At 37.3% G+C, this 26,112-nt stretch overlaps 2 protein-coding genes across 3 annotated transcripts; one reads left to right on the top strand and one right to left on the bottom strand.

Annotated features, from left to right (window-relative positions):
* Positions 1 to 16,592: 16,592 nt before the first annotated feature.
* On the top strand, positions 16,593 to 24,244 carry LOC105042834 (UPF0426 protein At1g28150, chloroplastic). 2 transcript variants are annotated; one of them, XR_003800550.2, is made up of 5 exons: positions 16,593 to 16,863; positions 16,960 to 17,106; positions 17,254 to 17,443; positions 23,042 to 23,141; positions 23,660 to 24,244. XR_003800550.2 is itself a non-coding variant. In XM_073256564.1 (4 exons), the coding sequence occupies exons 1-3, from the start codon at positions 16,705 to 16,707 to the stop codon at positions 17,440 to 17,442; spliced, it is 495 nt and encodes a 164-aa protein (XP_073112665.1). In that variant the 5' UTR covers positions 16,593 to 16,704; the 3' UTR covers position 17,443; positions 23,042 to 24,244. The 2 variants fall into 2 exon arrangements, 1 of the variants encoding a protein (XP_073112665.1); XM_073256564.1 differs by having other exon boundaries at positions 23,042 to 24,244.
* On the bottom strand, positions 22,746 to 25,564 carry LOC105042833 (F-box protein At5g49610). Its single transcript, XM_010920173.2, has 2 exons — positions 25,367 to 25,564; positions 22,746 to 24,050 (listed from the first exon to the last, which is right to left on the bottom strand). The coding sequence occupies exon 2, from the start codon at positions 24,045 to 24,047 to the stop codon at positions 22,944 to 22,946; it is 1,104 nt and encodes a 367-aa protein (XP_010918475.1). The 5' UTR covers positions 24,048 to 24,050; positions 25,367 to 25,564; the 3' UTR covers positions 22,746 to 22,943.
* Positions 25,565 to 26,112: the final 548 nt, after the last annotated feature.

Raw genomic sequence — 26,112 nt, 5'->3', positions numbered from 1 at the left:
TTTACATTTGCAACTAAGATTAAAAACCAAGGATGGGGTTTCTACTGCTCCCTTAAGGAAGTCACCTATGTTGACCTAGTTAGAGAATTCTACCAGAATCTACATTATGGAAATGGGTCAGTGACTTCAACAGTCAAGGGTATTGATATTTGCTTGGATTCTAGTATATTAAGAGAAATTCTTCAGTTGCCTAGTGAGGGTTACTCTTATATGGAACTCCCAGTAAAAGAAGAGGGGATCAGAATTATACTAGGAGAAACTTATTCAGGAAGTTTAAATAAATTGGAAGCAAAGATTTTGTCCATTGAGATGAGGATCCTGCATCAGATGGTAACAAAGCTCTTCTTTCCTAGAAGTGGTAGGCATGATCTACTGTCTGGCAGAGATATCTGTATCATGTTTCATGTCATCACTCAGACCCCCCTGAACCTCCCTGCACTTATGATAGAGGCCATGAGAGAAACTTTGAACAGATCTAAGGCACACTTGCCTTATGGTATGGCCCTTACTAGAGTATTTAGGAGGTTTGGAGTTAGCTGTGAGGGGGAGGCACCTACCAAGCTATCTCATGTGGACACTTTCAACCAACACACCCTGCACCGAATGGGATTTACAAAGACTGATGGTGGTTGGATCAAGGGATCTGAGGAGAGAGCTGAGGAAAGAGCTGAAGAGAGAATTGAAGATAGAGCTGAAGACAGAGCTGAAGGCAGAGCTGAAGAAGAAGGTCCATCATCTCCTGTACATGACTTCAGGGCAGCATCACCAAATATCCAGTTCATTCCTGATACAAAGGCTGGCCCTTCAGAGTTTACTAGGATGCCCACACCAGTGTATCAGCCAGAGACCAGAGCACCTCCATCAGAGTTCAGACTGGCTGATGATCAGATCGAGCAGAATCACAGCGTGTGGCCTCTTTGTTATCTAGTCAGTGGAGCAGTACTACTTTTGCACCGGGAGCCACTTCTTCTGATCAGACCATGACTCCCCACATATCCACTGTGATTCAGATGATATCAGATCAGTCCATCTGGATTCAGCAACTTGAAGACACTGTCTGGAGATTGACTGGCAGAGTTCTTGACTTGCAGGGGCAAGTCCTTGCATTGGCCCATCCTCAGCCACAGGAGTCTACTATTGAGGTCACAGACCTCACTGCAGAGGCAGGAAGGCTCAGAGGAGCACTAGAGGGAGGATATGAGTTACTGAGGAGAGAGATTCGAGGATCGAGTGAGCATGCATCCACTCAGTTCACTGCTCTACTTCAGTCTGTTTTCAGAGCACTGAACGTACTTGATTCCATCAGACTCACCCTTTCTGTTCAGTCCTTAGCCTCTCAGCGTTCTCAGCCACCCAGTTCTTCTCACTCTCTTGCTCATGCCAGAGGCAGACGGGGTAGAGAACGTACTTCTGATAGAGATCCATCAGCTTCTCATACCATATCTGATGACTCCGATCCATGACTTGTCTTGATCATTACTAGGTCCTAGGAGTTAGTATCTTGTTCTAGGATCTGTATTTTGGGGCCATGTATTGACAATTAGCTGTTTGACTATTATGAACTATGTAATGAAACAATTATGGTTTTATGGTATCATCTTTTACTTATATCTCTACCTTTTGTAATGATGACGATCATATTTTGGTTATATATATATTCTCCTTGTTGAAATATTGTCTTCTCTTTGTTGTTGTTTGCTGTTAATAATTGCTGCATTAAGGGGGAGCAAACATCTGTGATAAACCCTAAAGGGGAAGAAATTAAAGAATGTTTCAGAAAAAGGAGGAGTTAACCATGTTTGATGATGTCAAAAAGGGAGAGAAATTAAACAAAAATTAGAGAAATTAAACAAAAAGCAATCCAACAAAAGCAAAACCATAAATGATAAAAATTAGAGAAATTAAACAAAAAGCAATCCAACAAAAGCAAAACCATAAATGATGAGCAATTAAAGAAAAAGCAATTGCAATTCAACAAAAGCAAAACCATAAATGATGAGCAATTAAAGAAAAAGCAATCCATCAAAAGCAAAACTACAAATTATGAGAAATTAATGAATGAATTGAAAAATTTAAAGAACAATATCAAAAGTACAATGCTAAGTACAATGCAAATAAGTAACTTTTAAATTACTTCTTTACATATGCTCTGATTTGCTTTAAAAATTTAAATATGCTCTGATATACTTCAAAATTCCAACTTGCTCTGATACATCTTTTGAAATTTTATTTACCTTGATACATCTTAAGAAATTTAACTTACTCTGATACATCTTAAAATTTTTTTTAACTTGCTCTGATACATTATAAAATTTGCTCTGATACATTGTAGAATTTTCTCTGATACATTGTAAATTTTTCTCTGATACATTGTAAAATTTTTTTTTCTGATAACATTGTAAAAATTGTTTTTCTTTCTCCGATACATTGCAAAATTTATTTTTTTTTCTTGCTCTGATACATCTTAAATTCAAAATGATCTAATACACTTTCCAAATCAACTCTTAAACATGCTTTGGCACACATAATTATTTTTTGTATCAAAAGCAATTAAAGCACATAAGTATTTTTTGCTCCGATGCTAAAACTAAAATCAAATGAGAATGAGAAAATTTTCAAAATACAGCTTGCTCTGATAACAAAAATAAGTTTTCCGCTCTAACACCAAAATCACATAATCCAATGAGTATATTTTCAAATCTTTAAGAAAATGGACAAACTATTTTTGTATATGACCATTTATATCACATGCCAAAAGAATCATACTCTTTTCAAGCATATACACCTATAATGCATTCTTTTGAAATTATTGATTCACATAAATATTTTTGTTCAAATATTTTATCATCATCAAAAAGGGGGAGATTGTTGCTCCTAAATTGATTTTGATGATTACAAAGCAGATTGAAGGGATACAAATAATTTTAAATTGAAAAAGTCTTTATGCTCTTCAGGGGTAAAATCATAATTTTTCTAAAATCCTGATTTGATAGTATCATTTGGTAGAACAAATGATTTGTAATCTATTGATAAAAATTTCATTATTTTTGGACTTATATTTTTGAAGTTATGAAGGTTTGAAGTGCATGAGTCGACTCATGAGTCAACTCATGGCACAATGAGCTAATTGGCACGCAAAAAATTTTCCTTGGCACGCTGAATTTTTGGCTTGGCACGACCTGTGAGTCGACTCATGAGTCGACCAACAAGGCATGAGTCGACTCATGAGTCGACCTCTGCTGATTTGGGCCAAAAAATTCCAGAAACCAAATCTCTGGTCTTTGCAACAGAGGTCGACTCATGAGTCGACCCCTGAAGCATGAGTCGACTCATGAGTTGACCCCTGCGATGGAAATCGTCCGCAACGGCTAGTTTTTTGCCCGTTTTAATTGCCTTTTATGCTCCCTAAAAATACTCTAACGGCTCTTTTTCTGCCTAATATGTTTTCTCTTGTTTTTTAATGCTATAAAAGGTTTCAAAAGGTGAAAATACAGGACAGAAGAGAAGATCCAAAATATACAAGAGGAGATCAACGAAATACACAAAAAAAAAAGAGAGGGGATCCACAATCCACACGAGAGAGACAAGAGATCCACAATATACACGAGAGATTGTGAAAGAGAAATTCAAGAGCATTCAAAGAGAGGATTTTTCAAGCCTATTTTTCAACCTTGATCAAGAGCTCTTTCAAAGCCTTCAAGAAGTCTTCAATCAAGTTCATCTTCTCCTCAAGCGTTCATCCACCTTGAGAAAATCCAAAAGGGGATTCTTCATTTGAGTAAAGTATTTTTATAGTTATATTCGCTCATTCAAGGAGCTACTCTTGTACTTATTTGTGCTCTAAACTGTTTTACTCTTTGTGAGTAATTGTTCTTGTTTTTGGAGGGTTTCCAAAATAAGGGAAGGTTGATCCGAACCTAAAATCGGAGTGTTTTGGGTAGGCTTGTACCCGGAAAACAAGTGAACTAGCTTGGGATAGCTAGTGTCGGAGTTTTCGACGTTTGTATTCAGGTTGAATACAAGTATAGTGGATTAGAATTCCCAAGTAGGAGCTTGGGGAGTGGATGTAGGTGCAAGGTTGGCACCGAACCACTATAAATCCTTGTGTTTGTGGTGTGCTTTATTGTTTCTCCTTATTTCTGTATTCTTGCTTTAGGTAATTAATCTTGATTTAAAGTCCTTCTTCTCATTCATCAAGCTTTTAACAAATATTTTTCATAAGTAATTAGTTGAGTTTAAAATATTTAAAAACCCAATTCACCCCCCCTCTTGGGTTGCATAGCTGGGCAACAATGTTTCTACTGCATGATGTCTAGGTTATATTCTACTATACTCCCTAATTTATTTAGTAGATGGTGTTGATGCATATATGCAAGGCATCCATGGGTATTTTTAACCATTTGTAACTTCATGTTTGGCTTACTCTTCTTAATGTGCATGTATTCATTTATGATATTAATTTCATAAATACAAGAAAAAATGTAATATTATTTTTATGCATCTTTGAACCATTTAAATGGATGGATTATCTATCACACCTGAAGTAGCAGACAACAAAAAAATTTAGATTACAAATCAAGGTTTGGATGCAGTGCAAGCTCTAGTGCTTGATGATGATGATGGTTGAAAATTGCCAATACAAAATGCATAAATGGAATAGATCATACAACTTGCTAGGATGTCAGATCAACCAATTTAATGTTAGTGAAAAAAGGAAAAAGCTCCATTCTATCCTCCTATTCGATTGTTACCTCCCACTGTCATGTTGGAAAATGTGTCCCAAAAAGCCAATCGTCAAGCTATTGACGGTTGAGCAACCAAGTATTGTAATTGATTTGTTAATAAATAAAATATATTTGGCATCTTCATCATAAGCTTTCATCTTCTAATAAACTCCGTTGTTATGATGAAGTCCTTAGGACTATTTAGATTCGATAAAGAGAAGATTTATCGATTAGTCCTTAAAACTGTTCACGACCAAATGATAAGCTGTTAATAAGAATGACAGCTTCTATCGAGCATAGGTCGCTGTAGGCCATATGGGTTGGTTGTCCTCTTAACCAAGGAGTGTAGAGATACTGGTATGGCATACAGGTGAGATGTAAGGGTACATCATCATTGAACGTCACCAACTCCAGAGCATTCTACTATCGAGAATGTCTTTGATGGGATATAGGTATAAGTGTCCCTTAGACCTGAGATCGCCTCAGTGACTTGCAAGCAACTCACTGTGCTTTGGTACTGGACTAACTGAATTTCTAATTCAGGGATGGAAGACTTCTGGGCACAGTCAAGTACTTGCGAAGTCAGAGTGTGATCGAGATGGGATTGACCACTCCAAGAGTTGGAGAAGAATGAGTCGCTGTATTTTAATTTAGCAAAACCTTGGCCAGGGTAATCCATCAGATGGATTTGATATTTTGAAATACAATGTGGACAACCTGATCAGAGTTGACAGTTGAACTCTGGGGTGTCCTATGATCATTTTGGTCAAGGGGATGAATTATATGAAAACTATATCCATATGGGTTCTAAGGATGTTGTTCTACACATTCGACCTATCCGATCGTCGGGTACCATTGCTAGATGGTCACTTCGATTGGTACAGAAATTTATTCCTATGCTACCGGCTTAGGTTTCGACCTATGAGGTCACACACATTAGAGTTCATGATCCGATCGGATGGTTGATCAACGATTAAGAATCGTTCTAGGGTAAAATGATCAATACGATTGACATTTAACCCAGTACAAGTGTTGCAGGAGGATCGATTAGCAATTCGACTGCTAATTGGCTTAATTTGATTAAGCCAATGGGCTGAGATTAAGTTTAATTAAATATAATTTAATTAAATTTAGTTTGGGCTTGATTGGATCAAGTCAAATTGGTTTATTGGATAAGCCAAGTGCAAGGAAAAACTAGTCCTAGTTCAACTAGGACTTGGGTCAATCTAATTTCTAATTTGATTAGAAAATTAAATCAGATTTAAATTTAATTTAATTTGATTAAATTAGGTTTTTAATTAGGTTAAGATCTATTTTAATTGGATTGATCTAATTTTAGTTTGATTTGATTTGGGAAACCAAATTAAAACAAGTCATAAGATAGAATCCTAGTAAGACTAGGATTCCACCTTGCACCACATAAGCCTTCCCCACGCCCTCTCTCTCATTCAACGCCAATCTCCTCTTATTTTGTGTGACAAAATCCCTCTCCCAGGTCTCTCCCACGTTCACAAAAGGTCTCCTCCCTTCTTTCTTACATGGAAGGTGGTTTGGATCAAATCAAAAAAGAATAAGTTTGGATTTCGAATTCTATGAGATAGAGTTTTAGAAATCCAAAACTCTTTCAATTTTGCACCAAATTTATCCAAATTTGTTTTGGAATTTTTATGGCTTTTAGGGTACACATTGTGTACCCTTTTTTGGTGATCTATGCACAAAAATATGGAGGAGGTGCTCAAGAGTTGGGCGCCCCTTAACTTGCCATGTTTGGATAAGCCTTGACTAGGTATTTGACCTAGATAATTACTCTATCATATCTCTATGTATAAAATGAGTTTCTTTATGAAATTTTTGAAAAAGATAGAGATTTGAGAGACCTTTGAGCCATCCAAAAATCAGAGAGAAATACCTTTGGGTCATGGAGATATAATAGACACAAGTTAGGGTGTCTAGAGAGAGAAACGAGAAGAAGAAGAGGGTCTTCTTCTAGGGTTATTTGTTTTCATATCTTTCCTCCCTCCATCTTGAGTTTTCTGAGAGTGTCTCAGATCTAAAACTCCTCCTTATAATTTTTATCTTTGGAAGAGTCCAAATCAAGAAGAAGGAGGCACCTGATCAACCATCAAAGAAGGATCAGCGCAGTACTAGCATACTGTGCTGATTTCCTGAAGCAGGACTTCTGATCGAGATTCGTGGGCTCGTGTGGACGACTCCTAGAGACCGGACATGTGTGTGGCTTACAACATCATCCTTAAGCCCGGATCAGTGAGGTTAGAATGTCTAACTTGCAAGGTAATAGATCTGATCTATTGTTTAATACATACATTAGATGTAGTATAGAAACATGTTGATATGATCAACATGTAGTTCATGCTATATTTATATATTTTAATTTTTGATTTAATGCTATGTAATAATCATGTAATAGAATCTTAGATCTAGAGATTCTCTGGTTTTAGAAAATAAATTTTGATTTATTTTAGTCTTCCGCTGTATGATCTTGAAAAAGTTTCAAGATCTAACCCTAAACCCTAGATCTGGTTCCTACAATTGGTATCAGGGCCAGGTTCTTTATTACATGATTATTTATACATGCTTAGATTATTTTTTAGATTAGATCTAATTATAATCTGATTATTAAATCTAAAATTAAAATTTTAGATCAATCACAAACTGCAAGGTTGTCCTGCTGTAAGGTTTACCCCTTACAGTGCAAAGGTTGTCCTAGTTTGTGTAGATCTATCTTTAATCATAAATTTGTTAGATATGATCTAGATTAAATTTATAATTTATTAGATTTAAAAGATATTTAAATCTGAAATAAAATCTTTTTGTTAATAATTTTTGTGCAAAGAAATTGTTTAAAGTTGAAACTGTTTCAATTACATGAACCTGTTTAGATTAGATCTAAAGTAGTTTCATGTTTAATTCACTTGTATCTTAATTATGAATCAAACATGCAATATGGTTGGTAGAATCATATTGTAAAATTATTTTACAAATATGAAAATTATTTTTTGAAAAGTCGAACCCAACCCTCAGCCCAAAACTTAATTGAGAATTAAGAAGTTGTTTGATTAGGTTCTAAGATTGTGAATTGAAGAACCTAAGACACAAACCATAACACATTGGGTTAATGGGTTAGTAGGAATTAGGTCCATTAATTGGGTTAGACCTATGGTTAGATTGAAGATGGACTTAATTAGAGAATTGACTAAATCTAATCAATTGTTGTCTTAGATTAGGTCAAGGATTCTCTAGATCAATTATAATAGTTGTAGTTGGTCAAGTCCATGGCTTTAACGAGAACCAAATGGACTTGATTCTTGGCTAAGCGGTCTAGCACGAATTGTTAGATTGATCTAATCGAAACTAATTAAATCAGTTGGTGTCTAAGGTAAACCAGACCGGTGGTTTTTAATTGGGAGCCCGCTTACCTGGTCATTTCTGATGGTGTCTAAGGCAAGCTTTGGCAGACCCTCCCACTGATCGAACTTACCTGGCCTCTTGGTGAAATTATATTTTGATCGGATCACTTGACTATTCGAGCTGACCCATGTCAGCTAGGTAAATCAGTGTGACTGATTTAGGTGCTCCTAGACCAGCCCTTTTAATGGTCTCCCTTAAGCTGACTTGGTGAAGCCAGTGGGAGGATCATGATAAGCTGGTTCATCTAACCTCATCCTCTATATTATTTAAATCTTCTAAAATTATTAGGTCCTCAAAATGATAAAGTTATGGAGATAACTGAGTCATAGCCTCCCATTAAGGTGTTTGATAATGAGTCCATTAACTCAATAATCATTGCAGACCCAAAGGCTTGGTGCTTGTTGACTAATGGAATTATCACTCATCATATGACGACTTGGAAGTGTCTCTCTAATGGTGGTTAGGTGAGCCAATCAAAGTTGGGCTTAATCATTCATTGGTTAGATACACCAAGTATGATCATGTTAATGGTTGGACCTAACCGGATCCTTACAGTGGAGGCCAAAGCCTACTGATTAGGTTTCTGGGATAAAATTAAAATTACTAGAAATTGTTTAGAGAAACAATTGGTTATGAACCTACCCTTAGATGTACATGGGTTGGCCAACCAAAGTTGGGCTTGTGTGCAGTCTAAGTGGATTCTAGTACCACTAAGAATTAGGGTAATTTCTCGAATTGGAGGTAGAGACTACCAATTCGAATAAAATAGTGGGAGAAACTTTTGATTAAAGTCCAAATCTTTAGGTTTAATGAATCAATTACTAATTAGGTTATGGTTCTTCTTTGTGCAAATATGGCCACTTCCCTATCGCTCCGATCATTGTTGGACAATGATAAGTTGGTGGGACCCAACTTCGGTAGCTGGTATCGAAAGTTGAAGATAGTCCTGGAGCATGAATGGATCCTATATGTGATAATGGATCCTGCACCTGAGGAGCCAGCTGCCAATGCACGTGGAACAGTCAGAGACACTTATCAGAAGTGGCTCAGTGACCGGACCACGGTGCGCTGTATCATGCTGGCTGCCATGAGCGACGAGTTCAGTCGCAGATTCGAGATGGCTCAGCCAAAGGACATGCTTCAAGTGTTGGAGGATGCCTTTGGCACACCCGATGATGTAGAGAGGCACAAGACTAGTTGTGCCATCTTCAACGCCAAAATACGGGATGGTGCCTCTGTCACTAATCATGTATTGTACATGATCGAGCTGATGGAATGATTGAGCAAGCTCGGCTTTCCCTTGCATGAGCAGCTTGGGAAAGATGCAATACTGAACTCGCTGCCCAAGTCTTATCTCCCATTCCTCACTCATTATAGAATAACAAAGTCTGAAGTAAACTACCATGGGTTACTGGGGTTGCTTCAGAACTTTGAGAAGGATCACTAACTTCACAAGGAGTCGGTGAACTTAGTGGGAGGTTCATCTTCTGGTTCTCGACCCTTTAAGAAAGGAAAGAAGAACAAGAAGAAGAAAGTGAAGAAGGTGTAAGTTCAGGCTGGGACATCAGTGCAGAGCCAGACCAAAAAGATCAAGCCTGATAAGAGTCTATTCTACTGGCAAGCATCCTAGATTAGATAGTGTGTCAGATATCTACTTATGGCACTGTAGGCTTAGGTCATATAAACAAGAACAAATAAACAGGTTGACTCAAGAGGAAATCCTCGAAGTCAGTGATTGTGAATCACTTCCAACCTGTGAGTCCTGTCTTCTTGGTAAAATGATCAAGTCACCTTTTACTGAAAAAGGTGAGAGAGCTATTGAGCTCTTGGGCCTAGTACATACTGATGTATGCGGGCCCATGAGCACCAGTGCTAGAGGTGGATATTTCTACTTCATAACTTTCACAGATGACCTATCCCGATATAAATATGTCTATCTGATGAAACATAAGTCGGATTCATTTGAAATGTTCAAACGATTCCGAAGTGAAGTAGAAAAACAAACTGAGAAGAGTATTAAAACTCTTCGATCTGATCGAGGAAGAGAATACCTTTCTAGTGAGTTTCTCACATATCTAGGAGAGAATGGATTCTCTCCCAATGGACTCCTCCAAGAACACCACAGCATAATGGTGTGTCTGAAAAGAGGAATCGGACTCTGTTAGACATGATCCGATTCATGATGGGTTTTGCTAGCTTGCCGATATCCTTCTGGGGATATGCACTCGAATCGGCCTGTTATTTGTTAAATAGAGTTCCAAGTAAGTCTGTAATTAAGACTCCATATGAGATATGGACGGGACGTAAGCCAGCACTTTCACACCTTAGGGTCTGGGGGTGCCCAGCCTATGTCAAACGATTAGTCACAGACAAACTTGGACCTAGGTCTGACAAATGCTCATTCATAGGATACCCCAAAGAGATAAAAGGATATTTTTTCTACCATGCTGATGAATAAAAGGTGTTCGTCAGCCATAAGACAATCTTTTTAGAAAAGGAGTTCCTTGGTGAAGGAACCGTTGCCTCTAAGGTTGAGCTTGATGAAGTTCAACAGGTAGAAGGACCGACACCAATAGCTGAACCTGAGTCGGATATGATTAGATCATATCCGGAGCCCAATGTACCTGCACCATTAAGGCGATCCGGTAGAGTACCGCATCAGCCAGACAGATACTATGATTTCTTGGTCCGAGACGGTGATCCCATCGAACTTGATAAGAATAATGAGGATCCGATCACCTATATGGATGCAATGCAGAGACCTAATTTCGAGAAATGGCTTGAAGTCATGAAATCCGAAATGGAGTCCATGAAGGTCAACGATGTATAGACATTGGTTGACCCACCTTAAGGGGTTAAACCCATTGGGTGTAAATGGGTCTTCAAAAGGAAGAGGGGCGCAGACGGAAAGGTGGAGACCTATAAAGCCCGTCTGGTCGCTAAGGGGTATCGTCAACGTTATGGTATTGACTATGACGAGATATTTTCCTCTGTGGCAATGCTTAAATCCATTCGGATAATACTTGCAATAAGCTGCCCATCTGGATTATGAGATCTGGCAGATGGATGTAAAGACAGCTTTCCTGAATGGAGAGCTGACCGAAGAGGTGTATATGATACAACCTGAGGGATTTACATCCACAGATGAGTCCAAGGTGTGCAAGCTTCAGAGATCCATTTATGGACTGAAGCAAGCTTCTCGGAGTTGGAACATACGTTTTGATAAAGTGATCAAAACGTATGGCTTCATTAAGAATGGAGAAGAGCCCTGCATCTATAAATGGGCAAATGGTCTAGTTGTGATATTCCTTATCTTGTACGTGGATGACATTCTCTTAATCGGGAATGACATCCCCGCACTACAGGGAATAAAAGTTTGGTTGTCATCACAGTTTTTCATGAAGGACTTGGGTGAAGCATCCTACATCCTAGGGATGAAGATCTATAGGGATAGATCTAAAAGGATGCTTGGGTTATCCCGGTCCATGTACATAGATACTGTGCTGAAGAGGTTCAGCATGGAGAATTTCAAGAAGGGCTATCTATCGATAGGCCAAAGAATTTCTCTCTCTAAGAAGGATTGTCCGACAACTTCTGAAGAGAGAGAGCGTATGAGTAGAGTCCCATATGCTTCAGCCGTGGGATCTATTATGTACGTCATGATATGTACAAGATCAGACGTGGCATACTCACTAGGAGTAGTGAGTAGATACCAATCTGGTCCTGGAGAAAATCACTGAAAAGTGGTTAAAGCCATCCTTAAGTATTTGAGAAATACTAAGGATCAATGGTTGGTTTATGGCGAGTCAGATCTGAAACTTATGGAGTTCACAGACTCTAGCTTTCCATCTGACCATGATGACAGCAGGAACGTGTCGGGTTATATCTTTACTCTGAATGGTGGAGCCATCTGCTGGAAGTGTTCCAAGCAACATATTATGGCAGACTCTGTTTGTGAAGCAGAGTACATCGCAGCATCGGATGCCGCGAAGGAAGCTGTGTGGCTGAGAAAATTCATCAACGAGCTCGGAGTAGCACCCTCCCTCGATGGTCCGGTCCTGCTCTACTGCGACAGCACTGGTGCCATAGCTCAGGCGAAGGAACCCAAAGCACATCAGTGGACGAAGCACATCTTGCACCGCTTCCACTTGGTCCGAGAGATCGTGGATCGAGGTAACGTCGACCTTCTGAAGATCGACGGAAAGGAGAACCTGACCGACCCCTTCACTAAAGCCCTGGCGATAAAGGAGTTCGACAACCACAAGTTGAAGATGGGTATTAGATACTGTGCCGAGTGGCTTTAGGACAAGTGGAAGTTGTTGGAAAATGTGTCCCAAAAAGCCAATCGTCAAGCTATTGACAGTTGAGCAACCAAGTATTGTAATTGATTTGTTAATAAATAAAATATATTTGGCATCTTCATCATAAGTTTTCATCTTCTAATGAACTCCGTTGTTATGATGAAGTCCTTAGGACTATTTAGATTCGATAAAGAGAGGATTTATCGATTAGTTCTTAAAACTGTTCATGACCAAATGATAAGCTGTTAATAAGGACGACAACTTCTATCGAGCATAGGTCGCTGTAGGCCATATGAGTTGGTTGTCCTCTTAACCAAGGAGTGTGGAGACACTGGTATGGCATACAAGTGAGATGTAAGGGTACATCGTCATTGAACGTGACCAACTCCAGAGCATTCTGCTGTCGAGAATGTCTTTGATGGGATATAGATATAAGTGTCCCTTAGACCTGAGATCGCCTCAGTGACTTGCAAGCAACTCACTGTACTTTGGTACTGGACTAACTGAATTTCTAATTCAGGGATGGAAGGCTTCTGGGCACAGTCAAGTACTTGCGAAGTCAGAGTGTGATCGAGATGGGATTGACCACTCCAAGAGTTGGAGAAGAATGAGTCGCTGTATTTCAATTTAGCAAAATCTTGGCCAGGGTAATCCATCAGATGGATTTGATATTTTGAAATACAATGTGGACAACCAGATCAGAGTTGACAGTTGAACTCTGGGGTGTCCTATGATCATTTTGGTCAAGGAGATGAATTATATGAAAACTATATCCGCATGGGTTCTAAGGATGTTGTTCTACACATTCGACCTATCCGATCGTCGGGTACCATTGCTAGATGGTCACTTCGATTGGTACAAAAATTTGTTCCTATGCTACCGACTTAGGTTCGGACCTATGAGGTCACACACATTAGAGTTCATGATCCGATCGGATGGTTGATTAACGATTAAGAATCGTTCTAGGGTTAAATGATCAATACGATTGACATTTAACCCAGTGCAAGTGTTGCAGGAGGATCGATTAGCAATTCGATTGCTAATTGGCTTAATTTGATTAAGCCAATGGATTGAGATTAAGTCTAATTAAATATAATTTAATTAGATTTGTTTAGACTTGATTGGATCAAGTCCAATTGGTTTATTGGATAAGCCAAGTGCAAGAAAAAACTAGTCCTAGTTCAACTAGGACTTGGATCAATCTAATTTTTAATTTGATTAAAAAATTAAATCTAATTTAAATCTAATTTAATCTGATTAAATTAGGTTCTTAATTAGGTTAAGATCTATTTTAATTGAATTGATCTAATTTTGGTTTGATTTGGTTTGGGAAATCAAATTAAAACAAGTCATAAGATAGAATCCTAGTAAGACTAGGATTCCACGTTGCACCACATAAGCCTTCCCCACGCCCTCTCTCTCATTCAACGCCAATCTCCTCTTATTTTGTGCGACAAAAGCCCTCTCCCAGGTCTCTCCCACGTTCACAAAAGGTCTCCTCTCTTCTTTCTTACATGGAAGGTGGTTTGGATCAAATCAAAAAGGAATAAGTTTGGATTTCGAATTCTATGAGATAGAGTTTTAGAAATCCAAAATTCTTTCAATTTTGCATCGAATTTATCCAAATTTTTTTTGAAATTTTTATGGCTTCTAGGGTATACATTGTGCACCCTTTGCTGGTGATCCATGCACGAAAATATGGAGGAGGTGCTCAAGAGTTGGGCGCCCCTTAACTTGCCATGTTTGGATAAGCCTTGACTAGGTATTTGACCTAGACAAGGACTCTATCATATCTCTCTGTATAAAATGAGTTTCTTCATGAAATTTTTGGAGAAGATAGAGATTTGAGAGACCTTTGAGCCATCCAAAAATTAGAGAGAAAGACCTTTGGGTCGTGGAGATATAATAGACACAAGTTAGGGTGTCTAGAGAGAGAAACGAGAAGAAGAAGAGGGTCTTCTTCTAGGGTTATTTGTTTTCATATCTTTCCTCCCTCCATCTTGAGTTTTCTGAGAGTGTCTCAAATCTGAAACTCCTCCTTCTACTTTCCATCTTTGGAAGAGTCCAAATCAAGAAGAAGGAGGCACCTGATCAACCATCAAAGAAGGATCAGCGCAGTACTAGCATACTGTGCTGATTTTCTGAAGCAGGACTTCTGATCGAGATTCGTGGGCTCGTTTGGATGACTCCTAGAGGCCGGACGTGTGTGCGGCTTGCAACATCATCCTTAAGCCCGGATCAGCGAGGTTAGAATGTCTAACTTGCAAGGTAATCGATCTGATCTATTGTTTAATACATACATTAGATGTAGTATAGAAACATGTTGATATGATCAATATGTAGTTCATGCTATATTTATATATTTTAATTTTTGATTTAATGCTATGTAATAATCATGTAATAGGATCTTAGATCTAGGGATTCTCTGATTTTAGAAAATAAATTTTGATTTACTTTAGTCTTCCGCTGTATGATCTTGAAAAAATTTCAAGATCTAACCCTGAAACCCTAGATCTGGTTCCTACATGTCATACATGTTGCCTCTTCTAAGTTTGGCGAACAAGCAAGCTACTAGCAAGCTAGCTCAAGTTCAGCTTGAAATCCGGCTCAAGCTGGGCTTATACACAGCTTTAAAAAAACTCAGTAGGTGCTTGGTTTCAAGCTAAATGAATTGAGCTTGAACTAACAATCCATGCTTGAAATTAATTTTAAGCCAAGCTCAAAGTAGGCTCGGGTCAGTTAGAATTGAAATCAATGATATGCTATTTAAATTTAGGATCCAAACCACTGAACATGTTCTACGTTATAAAAATTATGTAGAAACCAAAAGTCATGTATTTTAGTGGTTTATAACTTAATCGTTAAGTATGCATCAAAATAAATGATTTAATAGCATGATACTATATAATTACTACATCTCAATAATTAAAACATATTCAATTTAAATCTAGCCATATTTCAAGATATTTAGATCATGATCCATAGGGTAGATCCTTAATTAATGTATTCTAACCATATGTTTTATTGCACTATTATGATTGATACCATCTTGGTGTTATTTTTATAGCAACTCATAGGTTAGAGACGAAGGAAAAATATGAATTTTGATTTCTAAATATTTTTTAGTACAAGTCGTGTTCTTTAATTATGCATATATTTCTAGTATGTGTATAACTATATATATGTAAGTTAGTGAGTATATCATTAATGCATGTATGTATCCATTGCATGCTAATTTAGATTTGAACCAAGCTTGGTTCAATTTTGAATTGCTTTCTTGCTTGATATATATATATATATGTGTGTGTGTATGTATATGTGTATGTACATACGTACGTATGTATGCAGGTATGTATGCATGTAATGTATGTATGTAGGTATGTGATAATCACTTTAGTAATGCAGGACATGAATGCATGTTCGAGGATAGAATTCAATTGTCCAAAATGATGCTTTTTAGAGCATTGATGCAAGCTATCGAGATAATCTACATGATCAATGTTGGAGACTCCTTACAAGCTATGGATATATGAGTCTCCATTAACAACATCTTGTCAAATGATCTACATCAGTTGGGAGCCCCCACTCCTCCTTTATCTCCAGATTAATTTTGACAGCAATGTGCTAGATGGTGGTGGAAGACGTGGAGAGAGATTCGTGATTAGAGGTCTAAAATTTAGGCTTTATAGCGGTAGTAATTATTATCCATGTAACACTATAGTTCCTGTGGCTGAATTGATTGGGGCATTGGTGGGTATAAAATATGTAAGACTAGTTCTACAAGCTGGGCAAATTATTATAGAGGATGATTCTACCGTAGTGATTCGATTGAAGAGGAAGCCTTATCACCCTCTACTATTGGATATCCAAAGGATAGCTAAGGAATTTATTTTCTTCTATGCATGACATGTGTATCCAAAGGCCAACGATGCTGCAGACTGAATAGCAGCCAATGTGGCTGACCACTTTGAGGATATAGATTGGGAAAACATTTTCACCATTATAGCTTAGCTTTGAGATATTTTGCTTTCTGATCCGCCTCTATATTGCACATGTAAGATTAGAGAAGAACCAATGAGCTTGGACGGTGTTATTGTGAGAGAGAGAGAGTGTGTGTTTGGGAGAAAGAAAATTAGGAAAACGATACTCTCCGATTACCTCTTGTCTAATAATTTTTTATTTGGCCAATAGGCTGAGCCGCTGAGTGGGAAAAAAAAAAAAAAAGGTTCGACGCTTTAAAATCATGCGATATGGAATCACATAACCTGTTCATCTCGCCAAAGGATTTTAGGATTTTTGTAACCTATCTCGGCAGCAATTCGCCGTGTACGAAGTCTATCCACCCATCCGAAGCGGACGGTGCCGCCGAAGAGATGGCTCTCCTCCTTTACTCAGCCGTCCCCTTAACGGTGAGCTCCCTCTCCCTCTCTCTGCGCCCCTCTACCACTACTTTCAAATCTCTTTTCTTCTCCTACATGTAATCTAAGAAAATCTTTTCTGTCCAGTGGGAGAAGAGGTTTTCCTCTCCGTTCCTCGTTATCTCGCCTTCCAATTATAAGCCCAACAATAAGAGAGAAACAGGCACGCGTCTCGGAGTACAAGCTTTCTTTAACCCCTTTGAAGACCAACCCATCATCAAAGATGCTCTCAAGGTAATCCCCCCTAAAATCCTTTACTGATTTTTTTTTTTAATTTCTCTAATATTTTTGGTTAATTAATTGGGGATTGGATTATCAATGAGGGGAGAAATTATAGCGAAGTTTGGGCAATGATCAAAATTGTCTTTCATTTACGTTCAGGAGCCGGTGGCCTTCATGGGTGGGATGTTTGCTGGTCTCTTGAGGCTTGATTTGAATGAAGATCCTCTTAAGGAATGGATCACGAGGACTGTAGAAGCCTCTGGAATTGCCGCCGATGGGGAGATCGTTGCAGAGGAACTGAAGCTGGAAGCTGAAGAAGATGCGCCTCAGCAGATTGAAATCGAATGAGGTCCCCTTGTTCTTTTTACCATGCCAGTCTATATACTGTAATATATCTCCTTTGCATAAGAATCTACTTGAGATTCTTCTTTGGATAACATGGGGCTTCGTTGTGGAATTTCTTCGATAATGCTTAGCTATCATGTTTTGTTTTTTTGGCTGTATCCATCTTGTAACAAATCTGGCTTTTATTTGCAATCACAGTGGCTGGCTGATTTTAGTCAATTAATGTGTTGGTATCAGTAGAAAAGATCTCTGCATTGAATACTGCATAGATTTTTTTTTTTGAAAAAGTGTGGAGAGTAGTGGGAAGAACCCACTGCTCACCAATTTTATTCATAGAGAAAATTGAAGAATTTACAAATAGGTATTACAATTTTGAAGTTCCCTGCTCAGACAAAAGATGACATCAAAAGACTTTACAATAGAAAAGTTCCAAAAGGAGACTTTGCTAATTATATTAGTGAAGTCAGAAGATTAAAAACCAAAAAGGGGAGACTCAATGAGTATTATCTGTACAAAAAGTTGCAGCAAGTTGGATCTTATGAAAGTCACGATGCTGCTATCTCCATCATTGTCTCCCATCCAAGCCCCTATAGTACAATGGATAAATGAGCCAAGAGGTAAGATCAAGTTATAGATAATGGAGTCTAACATGAGAGGGTCCATCCAAAACAAAGGATAGCTCAGCCAAAACATGGGATAGTAATAGAGCAAGCGCCCTGCATAGATTGAATACTACATAGATTGAATTGAATGAATGTGCTCCATTTCTTACAGAACTGTAAACTAAGTCAGCATGCATGTTTGATATTAGTAATGAAGTTCACTGTTATGTGGCTTGCATGAAAGGTATCATTATCAAGAGGGTTTGCAATTAGATGGGGTGAAATTTATGGTAGTAGGATGAACTATGGTAATTCATTTTTGATAATTTGATTTTTTGATAAATATAGGAGTGAACCAAGGTTACAACTTTCATGATTTTGATCTCAATCGAAGCATAGGGTAAAATAAATTCAAAACTGTTTGAGTTTTCATGCTTTGAGCAAGTTCCACTGAACATTACCAGAATTTATCTAGTTTCAGCCGAAACTGATTTACATAAGCCTAGCAGCCAGATCTTGAGGTTTATATGTCTTCCATTTTTCCATTGTGATCTTGCTAATAGGTCGTAAAATTGAGTCTTTAGGAATTGATTTTTTTCAAAAGGAAACACATTTTTGAGTTTTCAGTGGAATTGAAAGCACCCAGGTCTCAAATTTTAAGGAATCTAGATTGTGACACCATGTGTGCTGCAATTTGTGCAGAAGGATGACTCCTGCGCAAAGCTTCCTGCACTGCTTAGGAGTTGCCCATTAATGGTAGAACCGTAGAACAGATTTGAAGAAAACATAAAATTAATTTGTTAACTTTGTTATATTAATGTTTTGAATCTTTAGAAATTAGGCAAGATCATGTAGACCTTAGTTGCTGACGTGTGAGTAATTAAAATAAGATGCTGAAATAGAAAAAGAGATTGAAAACTTTCAGTTTGAGGGGAACAAACACTCATAAGATCCTCTACCAAGGGGATTAGTCCTCCTAGTTCTCCAAAGTGCACCACCTAAAAATACTCCATAACTCATCATAATGAACATAAATATTCATATTTTACAATAACAACCACCTTTTGGTGACCACATGTACCCACCCAAACAACTACCCTGCAACAAAAGTACAGAAACAACTATGTAACACACTGCATTAATCCATAAAACTAGTAATATTTTAATCCAACATCTTTTAATATATATATACACAACATTCCACCCCTGTTCTTACTACCTTATCCTTGAAGTTGATTTTTGGCCTCCAATGGAGGTGGCAAACCTACTTCCTTATCTTTGTAGCTGGTGAGATTTATCTCTTTGTTGTATTATCAAAGGGACACTTGCAGACCACCATCTTGAAGTCTGATGCCTACATTAGCATTCCCAGATCTTGATGATGTTTATTGGCAAAGCCTGAACTATGAGATGGTCAATCTTCCTCTTGCTTTTAACATTGCTAGCCTTTTAAGCAACTCCTCTCTATATCTCAAGACTTCATCCAATTGATGTTGGCCCTCCATTCTCTTCAAGCATTCCTGAATCCACTGATTTCCTTTAATTGCTTTCCAAAGAAGTGTTTGAGGTCATCCAAATCATTATGGATCTCCAATAAAATGCCCATGCTGCAGAATCATCTGCTTTGATGCTTGATGTGTGCCTAATTGAAATAGGATGTTGAAACAGAGAAAAGATTGAAAAGGTTCACATCAAGGGGAACCAACCTTTCTAAGATCCTCTTCTAAGAGAATCAATCCTCCTAGTTCTCCAAAGAACATCACTATTAGATCTAAAATTCTCCATCATGTTCTTCAATCCATAGAATCATTGGCTCCAATACTGAATGCTATGTGCTTGATTCAAATAAAAGGATAAAATAGAAAAGAAATAGAAAAGGGTTCACTTCGAGTGGAACCGGCCTCCTAAGATTCTCTTTGAGAGAGATTTATCTTCCTAGTTCTTCAAAAGATGAATACTTTAGATCTGAATTCTCCTACCCATTCATCATTCACATCATCAATATAAATAATTTTACAGTTATAACTATATTTTGGTAATGATCCACGAGCACCCGTACACAATAACACATCCAAGATAACTACATTACGCCACTAATGCAGAGAATAACTACCCGGTGCATCATAATAATTCCTAAAAGATAATTATATTTTTATTACCTACTATCTTCTAATGGTTAAGTATATAACATTCCATCCCCCTTAAATTATCCTTCTTCTCAAGATTGGCCTTTTGGGCTTCAATGGAGACAGCCAATTAACTCGTCTTTATAGCAAGTTGGTGAGACTAATCTTTCTTGCACCATAAGGGTGATGTCTGCTGCATATTGGACCACCATCTTAAACTTTGTTGCCTCCATTTTACATCTATACATATTGATGAAATGTATTGGAGAAACCTTAAAAATATGATCGATGTTCCTTTTGGTAACAATTTTGATGGCCTCCTTTAGCAACTTCTTACCATGTCCTAGACATTCATCAATTTGCCGTGGTTCCTCCATCATGTTCTTCAAGCATTACCTGATCCACTGATTTACTTCAATTGCTTTCTTGGCAAATGCTTTTATGTAATTCAATCCATCATGGATCACTAATAAAATAGCCATGTTGCAGAATCATCTATTGCAATATAAATTGGTGCATGCTTAATTGAAATAAGATGCTAAAATAGAAAACAAGATTGAAAAGGTTCCCTTAAAGGTTTTTTATTTGGTATTAGATTTGAAAAATATGATTATTTTCAGAGGATATTAGGAGGTTTGTTTCCTTGAAGTCAACCCTTTTCTATTTCCTTTCTATTTTAACTTTATTTGAATCAAGAACATAACAATTGCATTTCATGAATTTTTACAAAATAATCAGATTTAAAGCATTATACTGATTAATTCTTAAAAAGAGTAGAAATAAACTTTGCTCCTTTACATGTCTACATTTTTCTAGAAGATATTGACCAAGTTGGAATGTTTAATTATAAAATGGTATCTTGTCTACTTATTTTCCTAAATTCATTTTCATATTAAATCTAACATCTTTCTTTTTAATTAAATTTTAATAGTTAAAAAAGTTTTAGATGACCAAAACCATATGACACCCAAATATACCAAACAGTATATTTTAGCCTGATTTAATACATAATTTTCTCATTTACTTTTATTTTTTCTGATTCTTTTTAATTTACTTTCTCGTCAAAGCTTTAACCTTAAACTGAAATTGCTGAATTCATAACCTACATGGCTCCAAGAATTACGTAAATTGAGTTCTCAGACCTTGATGGTTGGATACATCTATAATATTTGATTGAGGATGTGAAATCAAAATTTCCAGTGGTAGTAGTTGGTTTCAATATGTAACAAAATGCTTGACCATTCAGTATAGGAAGTGGTAGAAGCATAATGGGTCAAGAGTGCTTCGATTCTGATAGCCATGGCTTCTCTCCATTTAGGATTTTTCACAGCTTGTGAAAAAAATGTATCGGGTTCAGTTTCTAAAGAAATTAATGACAGCAATGAAAACATAATATCATGATGAAAGAGAGGTATGGGAAATGAAGTGTTGAATGGGATGCATAAATCCTTTGAGGATTTGCTGGAGTCCTTGGCCACTTGGCCACAGGTAGGTTCCCTCCAGTTCCTAGGAGAGACATGTATTACTCCGATGTAGAGCAGCTAATTCTAGCTAGATCGGGATTCATTTTTCACAGGGATGAACGCCAGTAAACTGTGTGGCCTACCATGGACAACCATCTTGTTGGAAGGAAAAGTAACCTCCAGCACTTGCATGAAGAGAAATGGTACCACCCTAAGCATGTCATTGACTGTTATTTCAAAATGATGGCAGTCAAGGCAACAAGAAGCCATATTTTTGTCTTCTGTGTGCCACTTTGTAAGCTAATTTTCAGAGTCATTCGAGGATCCAGTTCTAAGAAATGCTTATGAAATCACCTGACTTGAAGAATGTAATGAGAATCCTACAAAAACAGTGATTTTTGGTGAGCATCATTGACTAAAAGTCAATTGCCCTTTTGATTTGGGTTCCTGATCTTTGATTTAATGGCTATCAGAGAACAATTAAAGGGTCTACTAAATTGTTCTAAAGCACATTATGAAGAAGGGAACAATTGTTTGATTTTTTTTTCCACCTTATTTCCTTTGAACACAGATATGGTATACAACAACAACAACTACTACTACTACTGCTACTGCATATTAGCAGGCAACAAGATTTATATATCTACACCAATAGAATGCAAATGTTTGTTGACATTTCCCACATTTTTCATCAATAGTCACTGATCCTTTGGAAATTGATGCTTAAGGCCAGCCTCACCACTGGCTGGCCATGGACAGGGGTTCAACTGAGTCAAGCTTAATTGAGCCTAGGTTTAGCCATCTTTGTTTCAAATTTATGTTCGAGCCTGAGTTTCAAGATCAAGGTTGATTTTTGTATTATTTGATTGAGTCTAATTTGAATTTAAGTTTGGATTGAGTCTAAAATTACAGCGTTTAGATACATCCAGTAACCCTATGCCCTCTAAAGACAAGAAATGGAACCGAAGATGCCCAATGAAAATGCTAACAGAATCACTTCAATGTAGCTTCTAAATGCCTGAGATAAGATATTTTCTAGAATAAATCGAGAAATAAATGAAACACCATATTAGATCCTATATCCTCTCCTGAATAGATACCAGTATTGTCCCAGCTACACCAGTTCTGATAAATTAACAGAATTATCAAATTTTGATTAAAAGTTCGGAAGCAAACTTGATCCCAACATACCATGCAGTCCACAATACTACTATGCCATCAAGGAACGCAAGATAATCCTAATATGTTCTGAACATCAACAAAGGCTATCCATAAAGCACAGTCCATGTAATCCACCTTCACCAACCCATCAGCTAGATGCCACCAAAGCTATCCAACAAGCAAGGTGAATAAGTATAAAATTTTGCTAGCCATTCACATCTCAAGCTAACAAGTTCTTCCGTTCTTGCAGTGTTCAAGTGGTAGGCAAGGAGCTCATCTCCCACTTGCAGGAAAACAACATCCAAGTCGGGGTGAAATGCCACAATATCAAAATAGTCAAAATCCTGGAGGTAAAACTCAGGATCAACTGTCTTGGAACGCTCTTTATGAGGAATAGTTTCCACATCCATAGAATGCTTAAGAACCCATTCATTATTACAGTAGTCCTTCAGAATCCAGAACTTTATTTTGTCCTCCCGTTTGAAGGCCAAATTTAAATACCCACCTGAGCAACCAATCCATTTGTTCCCAAAAGATTCAGTTTCAGGCAGCTTGATTTTACTGCAAATGTTTCCCTTGTGATCGAATCCCAGGACATAGTCTTCAGCACTCAACATATGAACAATCCCATCAAAGAAAACACCAGGGAAGGAAAGCATGTAGGCCATATTATCCTCCCAGTGCACTTGGCTGTGAACCCATTCACCTGTCTTGGATGAAAAGATCTCAAGCTTGGTGCGGGTTCTTTTCACACCATCATCGAAGTGAAGGACATGGAAATGATGGGAGACTTGAGGATCAAAAGCCAAGAAAAAATTATCTAAGCTTTCATCTGGTTTTGGGAGGGTAATCCATTTTTTCGTTGCAGGGTTGCAGACATAGTAGCAGTCGTCCTCGGATTTGGCATTGCATGACTTGCAGAGGAGCAGGCCATTGCAGCTATCTAAGATGTCTAAGTTTTGGAGAGGCGGCAAGAAACTCAGAGTAGTATCAATGGTCCTGTCCACTGATAAGCTGAGATATTGGATGTCGGAGCTCCAGCTTGTATCGGCGTTCCAGGTGCTGATGGTGTAGAAGAGACCAGACATGGTGGCCGGAAGTTTCGTCCGGTAGTAGATGTCGGAGGTGAAAGCAAGCCATGCTCTGGAAATGCATTGGAATCTCATCAAGGACTTGGCAGGAACTCGAGAGAGGATTTCGACCACTAGGTCATCTACTAGTTTGGTTGGAGGAGGCTTCATGGTGGTATGAGCCATCTTCTGCTCCAACAAGGAGGAATTATTTACAATACATTTTTGATAAAGGAAGAAGTAAGATATGATAGAAAAAGGGTGCATCATTGTTGGCCTTGCTGTATATTTGAGGCAATCTGCACCTTGTTTTTGTCCCCTGGATAGGAAATTTGCCTACAAGCTTATGATGACCTATGATTCTCAGGTGATGGTTCCCTTTATCTCTCGGTTATATACTTTGGTAAGTTGTTGAGACAAAAGGAAGAGTAAGGGCCAGTTTGTTAAATTTTTACTGATTATTTTTGCTTCCACAAAATCAGAAAGAAAAAACTAACGAGACTAAATAATATGTTCTGCAACACCCATTCATTGTATTAACATTTAAAAAAAAAAAATAGAAATTTTGATATGTCAACTACTGCAGTTGTTAATCTTCAAGTCCGGTCTTCACATTGATTTTGATTCCCCTATTCTAGTTCTTTTTAAAAAAATATATATATATCCTAACAGTTTTAAGATCATTTAATAACAAAAATTCTTGCTTCCAAAGAAGTGGAAACAACAGGAGGTCCTAGCATATTAAGTTGGCAAAGTCTTTGATTGTTGGATCAACTGAAATGAGATCAAATCTTATCTCCATTTTTGGAGGTCCAAGGGTATTTTGAAGAGGGCAACCCTCATACAGTCCTTTTCATTGAATAAAGAGTGAAAAGGAATTCAAACAATCATGTATTTTCTACAAATTCTATCACTAAAAGGAATCTCCATATGGTATTTCACAAAGAACAGAAAAAGGAAAAATTGACATGCTTAACAAAATATTATCTTAATGGTCAATGGATTTGTAAACTTTAATTGACTATCTCAAAATACAAAATGAACTAATCAAACAAAAATAAGAAAAGATTTTAATCAATATACTCATTTTTACTCCAAACCAATATTATTGATATATTGATTTATATATACAAGATTATATGTTACTTTATGTAACATAAATAGAACAATATTTTATATCTTGCACTAAATAAATTGAAATTCATCTATATTATTTCCAGATCAAAACTAAAGGATGAAAATATAATTTTTGAATGGCAAATATTTAGAGACTCAAGAAAGACATATTAGAAAAACAAAAATCACAAGAAGAAATACCATGATCAAGAGTAGGGCTAGAAATGAAACTAATCACCTCGAGCATGCCTAATCAAACTTGATTTAAGGAATCAAGAGTACAAGGGCTCTTAAAATGTCAAAAATTTTCTAGAACAACAAAGAGAAAGAGGAAGAAATGAGGAGAAAAAGATCGAATGACATACAAATGGAGGAGAGAAGAGAGATACCTGCTTTAAGTGGTAGCTATAGTAAAGATTGCAATGATACTAGAAGCTTCGGAGAGGTAATAAAAGTAATCTTCAAGAGATCGATCGAAATAATGGTAGCAAGAACAAACTTGCGATCTGAACGAGGTGTTGGCGGCGATAAAAAGGAGAATAGAAGAGAAGAAAAGGAAATGTTGGATTAGTGTTAGGTTAAACGGAGCACAAGACATACAAACTAATTATCTGACAAATATATTTCACTGGTCACGTCCATTGCTATATATAACACGAAAGCATAGTATTGAAAAAGACATTTGGGCACTGGCAATGCATCTTACCTTTTGCTAATAAGTATGTACCCTTATTTTACATAAATAAACCCCTTCATATGATCTAACATATGACTTAGAGGAAGTACATGGTCCGAAACATGGTGTATATTTATCAAGTCCTCCCAATAATCATACTTGATGATGCCATAACCATTTATTTTCTTTTAATAGACCATATACATCTCATGTGAGAGGAAATGATGTCTCAAAATTAAATAAATTTTAAGAAATGAGTTAGTATCCGGGCATATAGTTTGTGCATGCCAAAATTGGTATGTTTTCAGAATAAAACTTTAAAATGGTAATGGCAATAAGAACAATAATCTTAGTGAACATCTTAACAGGAAGCCAAACACCTCAACAATGAAGAAATGGATCTCCAAGAAATTATAATAAGCAAACAAAATAATGAACCTAGCATAATGCACTAAAGCA

Source organism: Elaeis guineensis, chromosome 4 (genome assembly GCF_000442705.2).
Source record: "Elaeis guineensis isolate ETL-2024a chromosome 4, EG11, whole genome shotgun sequence".
NCBI classification, from domain to species: Eukaryota; Viridiplantae; Streptophyta; class Magnoliopsida; order Arecales; family Arecaceae; genus Elaeis; species Elaeis guineensis.
This window is presented reverse-complemented; position numbering and strand designations above follow the sequence as displayed.